A 19,469-nucleotide genomic window follows, 5' to 3' on the forward strand; every position below is an offset into this window, starting at 1 on the left:
GTCCGTTGCTGCAGCCCCTGTGTCAGCCCTTGTTGTTGAGGGCCCTCCTTTCTTTGCTGACCCTCCACTTTGCCAAGCACGACGTCCTTCTCCAGGGACTGGTCTCTACTGACAACACACCCAAAGTCCATGCGACAACTTCTTGCCATCCTTGCGTCTAAGGAGCATGCTGGCCGTACATGCATGTGTGAACTAGAATACTGGTAGCGATGGTTTTTTACTTACCCTCGTGCAGATGAGTATGGAAACATGGAAGTTCAAGAATAACAAAGAACTCTTAGATTTAGAATGGCTTTCCCGCTATCCCACCTAACTGTGATTTTCATGGATAGCAGTCAGATGTCCAGGCAGAATCTAATCTTTGCTGCTATTTATATAGAGGCAAATTTGCAAGACAGAATGGTAGTGCTTAGTTAAAAGACTTTTTAACATGGAGCATTTAATGAAAACCCCTACATGCTCCCCAGGGCCAAAACATAGCAAAACACTTGGTAATCTGACCACAACAGAGGTCAACCCCAAGGAGGGCTCCTGGGGTGGAGAATCAGGACAGAAGTGGAGACACCTTGATTCTGCCGGGAAATTTTAACACCTGTTTTCCAATCTCTTTCCCTTTCTGTATCTCACCTCCAATAGTACGTCATTGTTACTGTAAGTCTGAAAGCTGGTCTGGAGACCTTGTCTTGGACTAAGGTAAGTCTTCTCCTCAACCCATTGGGGTCCTTTGCATCTTCCCATCCACTCCTAAGTCTCAGGAAAATGGTAAACCCCTGTCTAGTCTTGACAGTGTCCTTCTGGGCAGTCGCGTGATGCTCTAGCCTGAATGAAGATATGCCAACCACCTAAGAGCTTTAGAAGAGTCATTCTCCTGCCTTACGTTTGAAATAGATTCCGTGTAGCATGCACCCATTAAGATCCATAAGCTATTATGAATATGATTAAGTCCAGGGTCATTATAGAAAAGTTAACAAACACCAGACAGAAACTATAGGACTGACATACTGTCCTTACCTTTCGGTCTCAGTGACAATGGGCATTTTGGTGTCCATTCTCTTGGTCTCTACTCGAGATATGCTATTGTTTTTCCACAGGGAGAGGATGGCCCTGGACCTAATATTTTGTGACTTGCCTTTTCCACTTCACAGTAGACACTCAGCATTACTTTGTATCTTTAATTTGACAGCGACTTAATGACTCTCATATTCCGAGTCTCAGTTCTACCCTGTCCAGTCGGGCTGCTGTGAGTCAGCCTCGACTCGATGGCTGTGGGTTTGTTCTGCTTTTGAGTTGGAAGGCGCCCTCACGTGCATGCGTATTACCTATATGTAGAATTATTATGTTAACTTCTCTTGTGAAAAACTAGATTTACAGCGTGGAGAAGGGGGGTGGCGCTTCAAAAAGCCCACAGAAAAAGAGAATGGAGAGATCATGGAAATTGTCCATGAGTTTTTGGAAGCTCCTTTGTATTTGACACTGTTCTGAACATCTGTGTACCTGCATTTCCACGGGACCCAGTGATCTTTTCCTCAGGATGCCGTTAGAAGGGAGACTTCTAGCCAATTAGGCAGACTTTTAAGTCCTGCGAAAACGGAACTATCGATAAGTGCACATATGACTCATAAACCACCTATCACCTGGTGCTTTAGCAATTAGTCGTTGTGTGTTTCTCTACATGTCTGTTGATCAGATACAATTAAGGAGTGAGCAGTGTCTGACAGGGATGGGGCACTCTGGCTGGGTAGTGTGAGCGGTTTGCACTTGACCTGCCAGCCTCCATCCACGTGCCTACACACGGTTCAAACCCATTCAGCGGTGCCATGGGATAAGAAGGCCCGGTGATGTGATTCAGTTAAGAGGACAGCCAGGAACACCCCACTGTAGGGAGTTCAGTTCTACTCTGTGACTCAGGGTGTCACACCAGGAGTCAGACGCAACTTGATGGCAACCAGCAAATGGGCCGGGGCATGACCTGTAGCCTACAGGTGATGCATGAGAGGGGGACCGAGTCTAGCCAAGTTTAGGACGTAGATCTCCCAGGCATCTCCTTCGCCCTGCACGCACCAACCCTGCAAAGCAGCAGGTCTCCAAGGCAGATGCGCCTGAAGTTTCCACACCAAGACAGGGTCTGTGATTTTCCAGCCGACCATCTCCGCCGTGTTGAAGAATGTGGTTGATCCACACATAACCCTCCCACGACGACGGGTCTCAGAACCCGAGCTTCTGTCACTCACCCCGAACGATTTCCAGGGCACCCGTGTGACAACGTCAAATTCTGATCCCACTTAACGACTTAATTTTCGGCTTTATTTGTATCGACCGACTCATTACATAACCCTGCAGGTGTGTGAGCCCCCTTCCGATTGCGAGTTAATGTTTTTTCCACTGAAGACCCTGGAGGGTGGGTGGCTTTGTGTGTCCAAGGTCCTGTTGATGTAGATACTTTGAGCAATGGGGTCCTTTGAGCCCAAAGTCAAATATTCTGAGAAGGAAGTTCGAAAGGGCGTCACAATTTCCAAGGAGGATGCTTGGTGGAAGTCTCACCAACGACCAAGCAGGTGAAGGTGGACCAGGGCCTTCCAGAGAGCCTGAGCTGAGAGTGTCCTTTGTGAGTTGATAGAGTTCAATCCGTTCTCATGACGGCACTGACGTGTTTCTGCACTTCCCCCCTGTCTGCAGTACACTCATGTTGCCATCTGGGGGAGCATCGTGACCTGGATGCTGTTCTTCTCCGTGTACTCCTACTTCTGGCCCACCATTCCCGCCTCTCCGGAAATGAGTGGACAGGTGGGTGCCATGAGCTGTCAGCAGTGAGCGCGCTACCCGTTCCTCTTGAAAACTGAGGTGGTGGTGGTGTTGCAAACACACACACACACACACACACACACACACACACACACACACGGAACACAAAACAAACAAGACAGTGAAGGCTGATGTTACCTTCCTTGGAAACCATTTGGGAAGGAGAGGCCAAAGCCAAGGCCATGAATGTTTGCTCCGGATCCAGCCAACCTCGGGTGGAGCTTTGAGTTGCAGTAGAGATGGTTTTTCACCCCGACGTCTCAGGAGGCAGGCTCTCTGCAGGAGGCAGACTTTCCACAGGCTGCGTGTTCTGTGCGTCCTGGGGAGAAGCAGCAAACTGAAAATGCTAGTGTAATTATATATGTATATTTTCACGGCGTGGGCTGTGTGTTCCAACAATTAGCTACGTGGTAGCCCATGCATGACAAGTAAGGAAAAATATCTTTTCAACATGTTCAACAAACCAAATAGTCCTTCCCCAGTGTTCCAGACAGACTGCATAATCCAAGTGTGTAAATATTTTAAAGTTCCACGGACATTGTTATTGTGCTTATGTTCAACCCCAGGGGCTATATTTAAAGCAACAACAACACGCACGCAAACTTATCTGAAGATTTTTAAATTCCCCACGGTGTGTGCCTGCTGTGGGGAAAGGACCCCTGGTGACAGAGTGCATTAAGCATTGGGCTGTTTACCAGAGACCAGCGGTCCTTTGAGACCGTTTGTTGACAGCCTTGAAAAACCACGGAGAAGTCCCGCCGTGCCCTAGAGCGGTGGTTCTCCACCTTCCTCACACCACCACCCTTTCATACAGCTCCTCATGGGGTGGTGACCCCATCCCCCCACCAGAACATTATTTTCGTTGCTACTTGATAAAGTCATAAAATCTCACTCTGCCGGGGCTTGCCGTAACCTTCGCCCGCACAAGCATGATAAGCTAACCAACACACACGTGCCAGTCCAGAGTTCTCCAGCTGCCCCCCTCCCCCTCCCCCTCCCCCCAAGTGGGCTCGTCACAGCACCGCCACATTTGGCTCCCTCTGCCTTTCCCGTGTCGTGGGCAATTGCTTCCTGTGTCACCCATGGCCACACAGCTGGTACTGGCCATAACCTGGCAGAATTGAAACCAACCGGGAGCACCTGTGGGAGAAAGTGGCCTCGTGCCCGCCCAGGACACATGCCCTAGGGGTATCTGTTAGATTGCATGACAAGGAGCAGGATGCACTGGCCCGACCTGGGCCACGCGGTCGGTTTCAGAACCTTCGGCATTGCTGAAACTTGAGGGTCGAAGGGCTCGGGAGGAGGGCGTCACAGAGAAGCGGGAGTCACCGCGGGGCTGCAGAACCCCCTCCGTGGCCGGCCAACTTGTAAACAAGGCGTGGGGCAGGGGAGACTTTCAGAAACCCAGAGAGAAACAGGTGGCTGGCTGAGAAGGAAGCAGAAATACAACATCCACACCTTGAAGGCACGTCTCACCAGGTTAGAGTGGCCTTGGCGGGGTACCCAGGCTTTTCCGCCTCCACCTCAGAAAAGCCCCAGATTCGGAGAAAAATGTCACACTCTGGCTTCTTGTAAAAGCTAAATAAATCACAACTAACAAAGTGTCAAGTCCACCCTGGACACGATAAGGTTGTTCCCTGATTCTGTGTCTGCCTGCTTCCGGCCTCCCTCCCCCTAAAATCCTAAGAAAACAGTGTCCAGCATCTCTGTACCTTTCGTTTACAATGTTGAAAATTCCATTCAAATCACGAAACATGCTTTTAAAATAATCGATGCCTTTGACAATCAATAGTAACAGACCCGCAAGGGCTTAGCAGAAGCTTAGAAATTACCAAAGAAGAAGTGAATCGTTTCTCGCTAAGAGAAACAGCCTTTGAGGGTTACCCAGGATGGAGGGCTAGGGAGAGAAGTCGCAGGATAGAGGGTAGACCAGCGTCAACGTGAGTCACGTGACTCTCAAGTGTCAACGTGAGTCAAAGGGAAGACAGGGTCCCCCTCAAAAGAGAGACAGGTAAACCAGGATGGAAACAGGAGGTTTGATGAGCCATGGAAGGTATTCTTTTGCTCTTTTTCATGATCTTCTCTATAAACCTTCCCCTACTTCGCAATTTTAAAACGTTTTGCCAAAGAAAGAAACTGCGTCAGAAGCAGGTGAAACAGAACAATTAAAATGATCCCCAAGAAAGAGAAGAAATGAAGTTTTGACGCAGACCGCGTGGTGGTAGTCAGATGGCTTTCTGTGGACTAGACGGACACTCCTGGCTGGGGCTGGAGTCAAACCTGTCACAGCCTGAAGCCGCAGCCTTGGGGATGTGGTCTTCTCATAGGGAGGACCCTGGGCCCTCTCCTTCCCCTCCCTCTCTGTTACTGACCCTGAGAGCTGCTGCCGCCCTGCTGTGTTTTTACTGACCGGAAACCACGTCCCCAGCAGGACTCCTTGGGCTGGGCCCAGGGGCTGCAACAATGGTGCCGTTGCCGGACCAGGGAGTCCTGTGTTGTGTTGTGCATAGGATCACTGCAAGGCAAAACGGACTCGGGGTCCCTAAGAACAGCAACATGCTGGTGTTAGTGGTGCCACGTTTCCTGGGACTCCCTTTATATTGAGTGTATTTGGAAAACTGGAGACTACCAAAAGTATGCACAAACCTGTCTTGAAAGGAGCCAGGATGCTCTTCAGGTGACAGGATGGCAAGACTTTGGCTCACGTGCTTTGGGCACGGAAACAGGAGAGACCAGTCCCTGGAGGACGTCACGCTTGGTAAAGCAGAGGGTGAGTGAAAGAGAGGGAGACTTCCCATGAGACGGATCGACACAGTGGCGACAACAATGGGCTGCACTTTAACAACGATTGCGGGGTGTCGCACTGATTCCTTCCGTTGTGTAGACGGTCGCTGTGAGTCAGAGCCCACGTCACGCACCTAGCCACAATCACAACAACTTATCTGTTAAAAAGCAAACAAACGCATCCGGGTTTGGGTGGATTGGAGAAAACAGGCAGCCATAGTTGGCCCCGACACGGACAGACTGTACCCTCCTTGTTTACATAGTCTTCATGTCCATCTGTTTGCAGATCAACATGACCCTGACATGTCCGCACTTCTGGCTTGGCTTGCTTATTGTCCCCACGATTTGCCTGGTTCAAAATGTACTGTGGAAGTCGTAAGTTAAAAAACGAGGGGGTAACCCGCAAATTTATTTTTCATTCTTAACTACCCTGTCTTAATAATATGCCTTTCAAATAAACCTGAGTGCCACTTTATGATACCAGCGGGGTCTCACTGCCGATAGGGCCGTTCCAACTCATAGTGTCTGTCCGTTTACCATACTGTGGCGGCGTGTGTGCTGCTGTGGTACTGGAAGCTAGGCCACTGGTATTTCACATACCGCAGGGTCACACAAAGTGGACAGACTTCACAGACTAAGGACAAACAACAAAGAAGGACTATCAACCATTGGTTTTTGCAGATATGGCTTTTATTGTGTTGAGAAGTTTGCCTTTTATTCCAATTTCATTGCGTGTTTCCATCAAGAATGGGTGTTGGATATTGTCAAATGTTTTTTTTCATTTTTGGTTTTTCTGGGTCAACTGATATGATCCTATCGTTCTTGCCTTTTGTTTGTGTGGTGGATTATATTGATTGTTTTCCTGATATTGAACCACCCTTGTGTGCCTGGTATTAATGGTGATATTGTGATTGCGAGCGACTGTGGGATTCTCTTGGCAAGCGTTTGGTTGGGAAGCTCTGCACCTGTGTTCATGAGGGATATGGGGTTGGTCGTTTGGTGGCTTTGCTCGGTTTGGGTACCGGGTCTAGGCTCACTTCCCAAGGTAAGTCTGGAAGTTTGCGTCCTTTTCCATATTCGGGAGTAGATTGTGTAGAACTAGTGCCGGCTCCTCTGAGTTCCAGGGAGAGGGCTCCAGTGAAGCCAGCTGGTCCTGGGTCTTTTTTTCCCTTTTCTGTTGTTGGGAATTTTTGAATGATCTGATCTATTTCTCTTTTTTGGTTATGAGTTTGTTGAAGTCTTCTGCCTCAGTCTGTGTTAATTTTGATAGATAGTGATTTCCTAGACAGTTATCCATTTTATCAAGTTTTCCAGTATTTTGGATTACAGCCTTTCATTTTAGTGTGTGTATGTGTGTGTGTGCGTGTGTGATTTCATTTAGCTCTGTTGTCATGTCACCCCTTTCATTGCTTATTCATGATATTTGCATCTTTTCTTTCTTGTCTTTTGGCAAGTTTGCTAGTGGCTTGTCAATTTTGTTAACCCTTTCAAAGAACCTACTTGCCTTTTTCTATTATTTTTGTTGTCGAGTTTGTTTCTTTCTACTCCACTCCTTATGATTTCTTTTCTGCTGGTGCGTTGAGGTTTATTTAGCTAGTTGTCCTGGTTGTTGAAGATGTTGGATTAGGGTGTCAACTTTGGGTCTCACCTTTTTTCCATGCGTGCATTCATCACTATAAATTGCTTCCTGAAAACTGCTTTCTGTGTCTGAAAGGCTTTAGCATGCTGTGTTTTCGTTCTCTCTTGTTTTCAAGCATTGTTTGGGTGAATTCCTTACATCACCATTAACTCCGTGGTTTTTAAGCAGTGCACTGTTTCGTTTCCAAGTAGTCTAAATTTTGCCCCTGCTCCTCCTACTGCTTCTTTCTAATTCTATGGTATTGTGGTCTGAGAAAATGGCTCGTAAAAGCTCAATAGTTTCCACGTTAGTAAGGCTTACTTTGTGTCTTCACACCTGGTCTGTTCTGGAGAATGCGCCCTGCGCACCTGGAACGACTGTGTGCTCTGTGGGTATCAGGCAGAGTGCTCTGAGGGTGTCTAGTGGTCCAGCTGGTTCGCTGTGCTGTTTAGTTCTTCTGCGTCTTTTTTTCTCTTTTCCCCTTCCCGACCCCCCTTCTGCATGAAACCTTAATTATTTATCTATTTGTTTTCATGTTTTACACCAACTTCTGTTTACCTTCACCACTTTTCTGTTGTCCATGCCCCTGGGAAGGGGTTATTTGTAGATCATTGTGATCAGTTTCCCCTTTGTCCCCCCACCTTCCTCTTACCCTCCTGGTATTGCTACTCTCATTATTGGCCCTGAGGGGTTTATCTGTCCTGGATTCCCTGTGTTTCCATCTCTTATATGTACCCGTGTACAAGCTCTGGTCTGGCCGGGTGAATAAGGTACAATTGAGGTCATGATAGTGGGGTGGGGGGGGGTGAGGAAGCATTAAAGAACTCTCTTCTGTGTCTTCATTGAGTTTCTTTTCTGATGATCTGTCCTTCCTTGAGAGTGACGTCTTCCAGGCTCCTACTACCATTGTCTATTCTAGATCTGCCTCTTTGTGGGCAGACCTTTCTTCACGTGTTTTAGCACCGATTCTTTCTCCATCGGGGACATTGCAGTGGCTGTTTTGAGGTCTTTGTTCAATGTAAGGTGATGAATCCACATTCTTTGGTCACACAGTTCAGCTCCTCTGATTATGTGTTCAACGTGCACATTGAATAAAAGATCACCGACCTTTCCTGATTCTAAACCACCCAGACCCCCTGGTTCGGTTGGTCTATGTGGTCAGGTTCCACATGTGCACATTCTGCAATTCCCATTCCATAATTTGTTCAGACCCACATTATCAAATGCTCGTGCACAGTCGACCTAACGGGTAAATGTCTTTCTGGTATTTGCTGTTGTCTTATAACTTAAAAAAAAAATTTAAACGTATCACTGTCAAATCCACTCCAATCGAGGGCAAACCCACATGTTACAGACTCGAACCACAAGACGTTCTTCTTTATGGTGGCAGACCACAGGGCTTTCTTCTATGACACCAAAGGGTGGGTTTGAACCACCCTTGAGCTTACTGGCCAATCACAAACTCTTGGTAGCAACCAGAGACCTTATACCTCCTTAAGTCAAACCAAACTGGCTGGTTCTAACTCAACAGCGACCCTACGTGACAGAGTAGAATGGCCCCACAGTGTTTCCCAGGCTGCCATCTCCATGGGAATAGGCAACCACGTCTTTCTCCCAAGGAGCAGCTGGTGGGTTTCAACTGCTAGCATTTTGCTTAGCAACTGAGTGCTTAATATGCATGCCACCAGGGTCACTTATTACCTGACGACACACCATCTCTTACCACAGGGTGTCCAGCCATCCTCTACAGGAAGGCTGTGTGTCTTTCTCAGGGTGTGAAGCTCACCTGTTGTTGTTTCAGTGTTTGCTTTTCGTATTTCTTGCATGACACAGGGTCAGAAATACCTGTAAGAAAACGCTGCTAGAGGAGGTTCGGGAGCTAGAGAGCAGCAAAATCAAGAGCCAAGAAAATTATCTCCGCAGAAATTTCGAAAGCAGGTGAGTCAGTTCTGTTTGCCCTCCTTTTGTGAAGGGGCAGTTCTCCTCCAGGCTCGCTCTCACCTTTCACTCCCCCTCCCGCAGGTGTGGCCACATCCTGCCCATTCTCCCCAGGTGAGCCGAGCATGTCTCCTAGGCCAAGCTGTTCTTTCTCGGAGGGCATGTAGGCCTTTGGGGGTGTCGAGCAACGCCTCCAGAGGTGGCATTGGACCTGACCCTGTGCTCCTGAGCCAGGTGCTGGGAACGATCTCCAGGTCAACCCTGAAGAAAAGCTCCACACACCCAAAGACAGCAGACTTGCCTGCATCCCCCTCCCCCCTCTGGCTATTCATTTCCCAGCTCCTTTCATCAGACTCCAGAATCTGTTATTCTGTACAGGCAGATTTCAGTGTCTCTCCCCTCACTCACTCCTGGCAGGAGACTGGCTTAAGCTGCTCACCTCCAAGTCCGTGGTTGGAGCCCACCCACTGCTCTGTGGGAGAAAGATGAGGCTCTCTGGTCCCATCAAGAGTCACTGTCTCAGAGGCTCGATGGAGCAGCTCTACTCTGTCCTACAGGGTCACTGTGAAATGCCGGTCGGTCCTTAACCTTGACATTAGTGGACCCATTACTATGTACTTCTTCATGTCTTTTCTTCTCTCAGTACACAGAACCTCACCGTCTCTTGGCTTGTCTCAATTGTATTGGTCACTCTTTCTCAGTCTTCTTTTCCGACTTCTCCCTTCTCTGTTCTCAGTGTTGACCTGTTTCAGGACCCACTCATGGAACCCCCTCTTCTCAGTCTGTACTCACTCCCATGACTGGCTCTCTCGTGACTTGCAACATGGCGTCTGTCGGCATCTTCCAAATTCAAACCTCCTGCCTGGACCACTTCTTGTAACTCCAGACAAAGTTGGCACACAGGCACGTTTCTTGTAACTCCAGACAAAGTTGGCACACAGGCACACTTCCTGTAACTCCAGACGGCTATGTTGGCACACAGGCACCTCAACCCGAGGCACCGCAATCCGACCTTGCAGTCATGCTCCTGCCTCCAAACCTACCCTTTCCTGCAGCAAACGGCAGCTTCCCTCTTACAGGCTCTCGGGACCTCAAGACTCCGGGAGCCCGTCTTAGCCCCTCGATCTCACGTCCACACCTGGCACATGGGAAGAGCCTGCTCGGGCTACTTTCCCAGTGAATTCAGCATCAGACCACTGTTCTGAACCTGTTTGGCTCTTTCCCTGGTCCAAGAAAACCATCAGTCTTCTTTCTGAAGACTACTAACTGCTCATAGGTTTCCCTGCTTCCACCTCCCTTCTTTACAGCCTTCTCTCCATACAGCCGCCAGAGCCGCTTCGACCGTGGAAACTAGATCCGCCTCACCCTTATGCTCTGCATGGGCCCTGGCTTCCCTTATCACACAGAAAAGGGCAAAACACTTCCAGTGGCTGACCCTACCCTACACAGCCTGCCCCTTCACACACACACACACACACACACACACACACACACACACACGTGCACACACGTTCACCTGTTCATGATTGCACATGCCCACACATGCACATAGTCCTGCCCGCATCTATTCACACAGGCATACAACATTCTCATTTGCATGCATGAATGTACATACACGCTCAATCACACATGTGGTCACACACACACATACCTACACATGTGTGTAATTGCATGCATGCTCAGGAGCACACACGACAGTTTGAGATAGGGGTTTGTGTCTTTCTCGCTTAGAGCAGCGGTTTTCAACCTGTGGGTCCCGACCTGTGTGGGTGCCAAAGGACCCTTTCACAGGGGTTTCCTAAGACCATCGAAAAACACATATTTCTGATGGTCTTAGGAACCGAGACACTGCTCCTCTATCCGTCTCCAGGCGGGTCCGCCCAGATGCAGATACACCCACATAAGAGAGTACCCAGTGTGAAGACTGTTAACCATGTTACACCTTGCTTCAAGACAAAATTTTATTTATTTGTCATTAGAAATCAATATTTCACAATGTAGAATTACATATTGTTTTTGTGATTCATCAGTATGCTTTAATGATGTTCAATTTGTAACAATGAAAATATATCTTGCGTATCAGCTATTTACATGACGATTCATAACAGTAGCAAAATTACAATGATGAAGTAGCAATGGAAATAATGTTATGGTTGGGGGGGGTCACCTCCACACGATGACCTGTATGAAAGGGTCGCAGCGTGAGGAAGGTGGAGTCTTAGAATCTTAGAGTCTGTGGATCAGGCACATTCTCCCCCTGACACCTTTCCCACCCCTCACAGAGCACTTTACTCTGAAAACCGCCCCCTTTCACTTCAAATGCCTTAACAGAAAGCCATCTGGTCTCGAAGCCTCTCCTGGCAAGAGAGTTAGGCCTTGTCCACATGGACTGTTTCCATCCCTGAGGGCTGGGGGACAGGCACATCCATCTAATTGGACCCTGAGACTCTATCCCGGGCACACGTCTGCCCCAGAGTCTGAATGTGCAAGCGCGAAGCAGCTCACCTTCCTGACCTTGGCCAGCACAGTCATCAGGGTTTCCTGGGCATCAGAATGGTTCCCCAGGCACTGCCAACTGCCAATTGCTCTTGTCTTTACTTCCACTGGTTATCATTAGATGGCACTGAGAGAGGACCATTCCAAATACTAGGAAGGACAGAAGACTGATAGGATTAGCATTTCCATCTACTCCTCACTTAACAGCTGCCACATCATCTGACATCTCCTTTACAACATCAGTCTTAAAACCTGCTCTCTGACTGTCGTGTGCATTACAGAAGTACGTCTGGCAGTAACAGGGCCCAGGTGCAGGGCTAGAGGAATGTTGGCTATGATACTTAAGGTTATGTATCCACTTGGCTGGGCCATGATTCTCAGTGGCTTGGCAGTGACGTAATGATGTCATTTGGCAGTTATCATCTGATGTGACCACATCCTCCCTCCATTTTCATATAATGAATGCCCCGCTCTTTGGGAAGCAGATAATGTTGATAAGTGAGGACTGGGTGCAATTTTATATTGGTATATTTTACCTCTGTACCCAAGCTATTTCCAAAGGTTGATAAATCCCAACGGTGGGACAGAACCTGGGTGTTCATTCCTCTGAGCAGAGCACCCTGTTCCTGCTCAGGAAAGGCAACACACTTTGCTCTGGCTTTTCATGTGGCCTGGGCGTATCCTAGAGGCTTTGTTTTGGAGGTTTTTTTTTTTTTTTAACAGTTTTATTGGTCTGTAATTCACGAATCATACAATTCGCAAGTCATGTAATTCAATGGTTCAGTTGTATTAAGAAGAGTTGTACGATCATCACCACCATCCATTTTTGAACATTTTCTTCAATCTTGTACGGCGGAGTGGCCGCGGCCCGCTCCTGCAGCCTCACCGTCTGGGCATAGCTGGGCCCACTGTTGCAGTCAGCCACTGTGTACTGGGAGCCCAGCAGGGGCTGCCTCTGGGCAGCCAGGTGCATCAAATGGCCCCAAATCTCTGGGATTTAGGGAGGAGGGTTCCTGGACTCCCAGCGTGGGCCCAAGAGAATCTTTCTTGGTAGCCCTCAGGAGCTGTGGGCCCAGGGGTGTGCTGCTTTGCCACAAGGAAAAGGTGTTACAACATGCACTGTCAAACGTACCACTGCTCTGGCAGCCGGAGGGCCAAAGGGCACTGACTGCTGGAGCCCTGATGGCACAGCAGTTCAGCGCTCAGCTGCTAACCAAAAGGTCAGAGGTTAGAGCCCACCAGCTGCCCTGTTTCTGAAAAGAGTTAGAGCTGTGGACACCTTGGGGGTGGGGGTGGGGTAGTTCTACTCTACCACATGGGGCCACTACTCAACGCAACCACAACAATCTCTCTCGCTTCCATCAAGTGGATGCCGGCTCAGCTGACCCTGCAGGACAGGGTAGAGCTGCCCCTGTGGGCTCCCAAGCCTGTGACCCTTCCCGGGAGCAACCTCAGCTTTCCCCTGCGGAGCGGCTGGGGTTTCAACTGCTGACCTCATGGTTAGCATGCCGCCAGAATCCGTACGCCGCCAAGGCTCCTTACACGAGAGTGTACTGTGTGCTACGTTTCTACTTTCTTTGGCGCTGTGGGCTAGGTGTCGGGCTGCCAGCTGCAAAGTCAGCAGTTCAGACCCAGCCCCCACCCCTGCTCTACGGGAGAAAGTGGAGGCTCTCTGCTCCCATAAAGACCTCCGGCCTCGGGAAGTCTAAGGCAGCCGTTCTACTCCGTCCTATGGGTCACGATGAGTTGGGATTGACTCCACGGCAGTGAGTTTGGTCTGTCGAGGGCTTCTGGCCGTCTGCTTAGTAAAGACCACAGCTTAGGAAACCCCGCAGGGCAGGTCCGTTCTGTCTGTGAGGCTGCTGTGGGCTGGAATCCACTCCATGGTTGTGGGTTGGGTCGAGCTTGGGCTTGGCTTGATTTTTCAGCTCAGCTCTCTGGGGAAGACAGTTCAGAGAGGCAAAGATACGAGAGGCATCAGGCTCTCACGTGCTGTTTCAGGAGAAACACCTTGTCAAGAAGGTCTTGATATAGAATCTGCGTTATTTTCAACAGATGGACAGTCTTTACAATGTGCAGAAAGTTGTGGGTTTTCGGGGGGAGGAACGTGTTCCACTCTTATCTGACAGCTTTATGACCACCCCCGCCCTGTACCACCATACCACCTCTGAGACCGATTCCGAAGAGCTGAAGCCAGGCTGTGTTTGCTGTGTGCTCTCAGGGTGAAGGCAGAGCAGCGGCTCTCTGCGCACAGCCAGGCCCATGAGATCGTCTTCCAGAACAGCTCTGCGGACCAGCGGCAGCCATGTAAGTGACAGGGTGGAGACGCCGGGACTCGGGACAGGCCAAAAAGAGGGGTCACAGAGAACAAGGACCTTTGGGTGAAGAGAGAGGGCAGGAGCCGTTCGGGCAAAGAAGTCAGTGGGTTTGGCCACCTTGTAGCAAAGAAAACCTAACTCATTTTACTTAATGGGGGGAGCGGGGCACGTGAGGGGTCTGCGTTTCAGATCATCATGTGTGCCTTCAACAAGGTAAACAGCGTATCAAGCCTCCTAGCAGCTTGCCTTGCCCTGCCTGCCCTTTGTGTGCGCCCCTCCCGCCCCTGTATCCGTCATCGGAGTTAGCCCAGGCGCCTCTCCAATAGGCAACTGGTCCCCTGCTCCCTCCCACCCCTGGGGACCCTCAAAGTCTGTCTCTTTGGTCATGAAAGCCTTTTATCTTGATTTTTCTCCTGTGTGACAGTGGTCTCACACGACAGTCATCCTGTTGGGGTGACTGCCCCGCTGCGATGGAAGGCCTTTTCCCGGCACCGTTCTTAAGATGACAGGATCCTTCCATGTAAACTGTCCCGGTGTTTCCTTCGCGTTTCCATGGACACAACCCCTCACGGCCCCTCCAACAAAACAACATTTTAAATGTGGAAGCAATGCTGGGTCCGAATCATTTTTATCCAAAGGAGATTCACGTGTGTCTTTGGCTCTGTGTGCGAACACGGCCCACTGTGGCATTAGCACATCCCCAAGTTATTCCATGTCCCCTCCCTCCCGAGAACTGCTTCCACGAGTGACGTAGCCTATGTGGTTCCCATGAGGCTGAGTGGGGTGGCGGGGAGGAGGGGAGGGGGCTCACGGCAGCACAGAAAAGGGAGGTGAGACCGAGAAAAAGAGGGAAAGAGTGAGAGCCCACGGCCACCAGAGCCATCATGTCAAGCGGCTAACTGTCCCTGAGCCACGTTGGACTCGGGGCAAACCCCACATAGAAAGGAATGTGCCCGCCCCATGCCATGGTCACTGTGCATCCTGAGCTCCTGCTATCCCAGGGGGCTCATCTTCCCGCACGTTGTACAGCATGCCCTGGGGGTCCACTGGCTGCTCATTGGCTGGCTTTCAGAAGTCGACCACCAAGCCTTTCCCTATTTCATCCGTCTTTGTCTGGAAGCTCCGCTGAAGCCCACCCACCGGTGGTGTTAGAAACACCCGGGAAACACCAGTGGCATGGCTCCAGCATCATAGCAACACGCAGCCACCACAGTGGGGCGGACTGACGGACGGACGGTGGCTCCAGAGTTTGTGAGATTGCGAAGTGCCAGCCTCTCTGATGGTCCACATCTGCCCTACCCCCATTTCCTCCCTCCTGAGATTCATGTCGGTTTAGACCACTGAATCGCTCTTGTTCTGTCTCTCTCTCTCCTCCTTTTCTTTACACGACTTCTACCCCTTTCTCTTCTCCTTCTTCCTGACCCGTCTTGGAAGAAGCACAGCCAGAATGCTCCTTAGAAAGAGGACAAGACACTGTCTCCAGTGTGCAGGACACGTAGTCAGGAGAGACCCGTCCCTGGAGAGGGACATCGTGCTGGGTGACGTGGAGGGCGGCGGAGAAGAGGAGGACCCTCGTGACAGGAACTGAGAGGACGGTGGGCTGGAGCATAACAATGGGGGGCACGGTGCCCTTCGGTTGTGTTCCGGGTCCCAGGGAGCCCGACCCGACCCGACAGCACCTAACAGCACCGCAACCCAACCGCAGTGAAGACATTTAGCAAGGAACAGCTGAAAAGCACCAACGGGACACCGGCACCCAGGCAGGCATCGACAGGCCATGGGTTCGCATCCCCCAGCCTCTATCCCCCACGGATGAGATTCACTCGACTTGTGCCCGACTCAGAGCGTTGACTCCGAAATTAACTTCTCCCGGGCTCTCACTACTAGATGCACCCACCTGCCATCGGTGCCCCCACACAAGCTGCCTTCTCGCTGTTCCCTCATCCACTCCCCATGCCTCTCTGTAGCCGGCCCTTCTCTTGTCCCAGGGAACCCTCTGCCCATGCCCACTCGGGAGCTTTACGCCAGCAATTCCCCCCGGGCTGCCCCCACCACTCGATTGTCCAAGGAGATGGGCGGACACAGGGGCTGGCACACCAGGCTCAGGCATAGGAACTATGTGAGTGTGGCGCAGGACCGGGCAGTGCATCCCTCTCCTGGACAGAGGGTCGCTATGAGTTGGCACCAGCTGAACGGCACCTCATAGGCCCATCGCAGACAGCGCTGTACTCTAAGCCACAAAGGAAACGTCCTTTGTGACGACAAACATGATGCCGCCTGCTCTCGGCTTTGTCGGTCTCCGCCCGTCATCCCGATCCAAAGCGGCAACACCGGCCCATTTCCACACAGTCCTGCCTCGGCCGTTGGTCTCTGTTCTTCCTGTTTTATTGTCCACGGCCTTCCCTGCCCGTCGGTTCACACTGGACACAGGCCCGGTTCTCACTGCTGTGCTCCTCTGACTGAGCAAAGACAGGAAGGTCCCCCGAGCCTTCTAGGAAGGAGCCCTACCCTGCTGTGTCTCGGGTGCCATCCAGCACGAGGGGGGCTCAGCCTCCGCACGGTGCCGATGATGGGCTTTCCTGCTGTTCCCAAGAGTTCCTTCCCGTGGCTGCTTTCCAGCAGTGGGTCCCCTCTTCCCTCTGAACATGAGACATCCCTGGATAGGGTACCGCAAACACACCCCGAAAAGACAAACAATAACCTAAAAGAATTGCATCACCAGGTGAATTCTTAGCCGTTATTCCCCATGTGTGCACCTAAGGCGGCCATTCTGATGCCCCTCCGCCCTCCAAAGCGGGCATTAGTGGGCTGGTCGCAAGAAGCTTATGAAAGAAGAAGAGGGGCAAGAACGCTGGAAGGTCAGCCACTGTTGAATCTTCACGCGCTCCATGGAGCTCTGCTCACCCCGTCTTAGGAGCCTGGTGACCCTGGCATCAGCATGGAGTCGCTCCCTGGAGGGTCAGCTGTTCAAACCCACCAGCTGCTCCGTGGGAGAAAGCTGAGGCCTCCTGCTCCCGTGAAGACGGACAGAACCCCGAGAGCAGCTCCACGCCGCCCTGTAGGCTCGCCGGGCGGGGAGCCACGCGGACAGCAGTGGGCTTGGTTTTGATTTTCTCCAATGCCGACTGAGCTCAGCCGACCTCAGGTTAGCCGTGCATCTCAGGTCCTGCACCTGCCGCCACCCCTTTCCGAGGTCCCAATATGGAGAGCCCTGTAAGTTAGGCCAGGGGGCCGGCCCTGGCTGTGTTGGGACCGAACCTTGTCCAGCAAGAAAAGACAAGTTTGCCTTGCTTCCGAGCAGCTCCGGGCGGGCTTTCTGCCATGGGGAGCAGGCTTTGCGGGTTAATGTTTGGTTGTGTGGATAGGAACGGCCTTAGAAACCCAAGTGAGGTGCTTGTATTCATTTCCTTCTCCAACAAAACGAGTGAACAACTCTCCAGTTCTACTGTGAGATTCTGACTGAGTTAGCTGACGGTGTGGATAAAAGATGGCAAGGATGGCATCCCAACCCACCCCACCAAACCCTGGATAGGATTTCTGAGACTTTACACCTTTCAGGAAGCAGGCAGCCTCGTCTTCCTTTGAGAGCAGCTTGTGGGTGTGAACTGCCCACCCACAGTGCCTAGCCCACAGCACTGCCAGGGCTCTGCAGCCGGCCCAGCGGCTGGGAAAAGCAGGTGCCTAGACCCACGCAGTGGTTGTGATTGGGCTGACCTAGAATGGCGGTTAAGTCGTGCAGTTCTTGGACCAACAGCACAAGCATGACCAGAACTTGTGAGAAACGTGAGCTCCCCATCCCTTACGTAGCCACTCAACCAGTGAGCTCTCCATCCCTTACGTAGCCACTCAACCAGAAGTCCTGGAGGTGGACCCAGCTCTCTTCAGGTGAATTCTGCATCACACTGTGTCTCGGAGTTACTGGTCAAGGGCGTAGGCTCGACAGTGGGATTCTGACCAGCTCCCCATGAGCCCCGAGCATTGAGAATCACCTGTTCATCCGAACGGCAGCATTTCACGTTTGTGACCTGTCAACTTGGCTAGAACAGATTCTTAGTGGTTTGGCGGACGTAAGGCTGGCTGCTTTTCCACAATGTAAGATGATGCAATCATCGTCGATTTTGTGAGCTGATTTGAGCAGCCCATCCGTTGAAAAGTCAATCCATTGCCTTGAGGGTGTGGCCTGCACCCTATAGGTAGGCAGGTCCTGGCTTGGCTTGCTGCCTCTGGATCTTAGACCTGACTCATCATCGTTAGACCTGTGGTTCTTGGGAGGTGAGCCAACAGCCTGCTGGCTGGCTTGTCAACTCTGGATTGGTGACATCTCACAGCCACATGAATCAGGTGAGGCCTCCAGACTGGTGTCTGGCCCACAGATTTGGGACTTAGGCTCCACAACTGTGTGAGACCTTTTCTTGCAAGAAATCTCTCTTTGCTTTTATACACACACACACACACACACACACACACACACACACACACACACACACCATTGATTTAGCTCCTCTAGAGAACTCAGCCTCAGGCAATGTAATTAATAAGTCATTAGAAACAAATTACATTTCCCATTTATATTTCTACTTTCAAAGATTGTAGCTGCTGAGGGACAAATCCATTGGCAGGCGCTGGCCAAGTGGTGGACCTTTAGAGGCATATGGGTGGAGACAGGGATGGCCGGCCTAGGTTGGGATGCATCACCCATGTGAGTGACTGAATGGATCCATTTTCAAGGGCAAGAGTTAAAGAAGGGTGGGGACATTGGTCACCACCTCCCAACGCACACTGAGTTCTGGCACTGCCTTCATGGACGATTGTAAGACCAGCTCTTTCTGCGTTCACACACCAATCAGAATTCAGTCCCCCAGAATCCTGCAGCTGCCCCTGTTTCGTTTTTCCGTGGTGATTGTAATTTGGGTGAAAGAGGAATTGGCCTTCCACCCCACTGTTGCCACACATTTTGCTTTGTGGCTTTGGTTGTCAATCCCAGAATGCAACAGCACTCTTCCCACTTCCTCCCTGTGTTTAAGTTTGCTGTCTCTTTGTTGAGGGAGCCCTGGTGCCGAGGTGGGCAATGCGTTGGGCTACTAACCGCATGGTCAGCGGTTCAAAACCACTAGCCACTCTGAGGGGAAAGGATGAGACTTTCTATTTCCGTAAAGAGTTACAGTCTCAGAAGCCCAGAGGGGCAGTTCTCCGCGTCTCTGTGAGACAGAGTCTACACCATGGCAGGGAGTTGGAATTTGAGTTACCTTTTCAACCTTGAGCAAACCCACTTTGAGTACGTCTCTAAAATAGCCCCACATTTTAAACCAGCTGTGTTTCCAGCATTGTGAGTGCCTTTCTGAATGTAACATCTGTGTTATACAGGGTCTCCTGCTGTGTTTCTGGCCACAAGGGGCAGTGTCGGGAATCCAGATATTTCCCGAGGCCGGGGCAGTGGTGGGAAGATGAACACATGGCTGGTCAGGGAAACCATACACAAAGCATCTCAGGCTGCACTCAGATGCTCTGCTGCC

The 19,469-nt window shown here is 50.8% G+C and overlaps 1 protein-coding gene across 1 annotated transcript in view; it reads left to right on the top strand.

The window, feature by feature from the left end:
- The window catches only part of LOC101644852 (phospholipid-transporting ATPase IB-like), a 135,276-nt gene that overhangs the window by 115,244 nt on the left and 563 nt on the right, over nt 1-19,469 (top strand). The window contains 5 exon segments of the mRNA XM_045293995.1: nt 637-693; nt 2,677-2,784; nt 5,873-5,961; nt 9,038-9,142; nt 13,860-13,945. Coding sequence (XP_045149930.1) covers nt 637-693; nt 2,677-2,784; nt 5,873-5,961; nt 9,038-9,142; nt 13,860-13,945 — 445 coding nt within the window.

The sequence above is a fragment of the Echinops telfairi genome, unplaced genomic scaffold (genome assembly GCF_000313985.2).
Source record: "Echinops telfairi isolate 266 unplaced genomic scaffold, ASM31398v2 ScPeMD7_2565;HRSCAF=3150, whole genome shotgun sequence".
In the NCBI taxonomy this organism is placed as follows: Eukaryota; Metazoa; Chordata; class Mammalia; order Afrosoricida; family Tenrecidae; genus Echinops; species Echinops telfairi.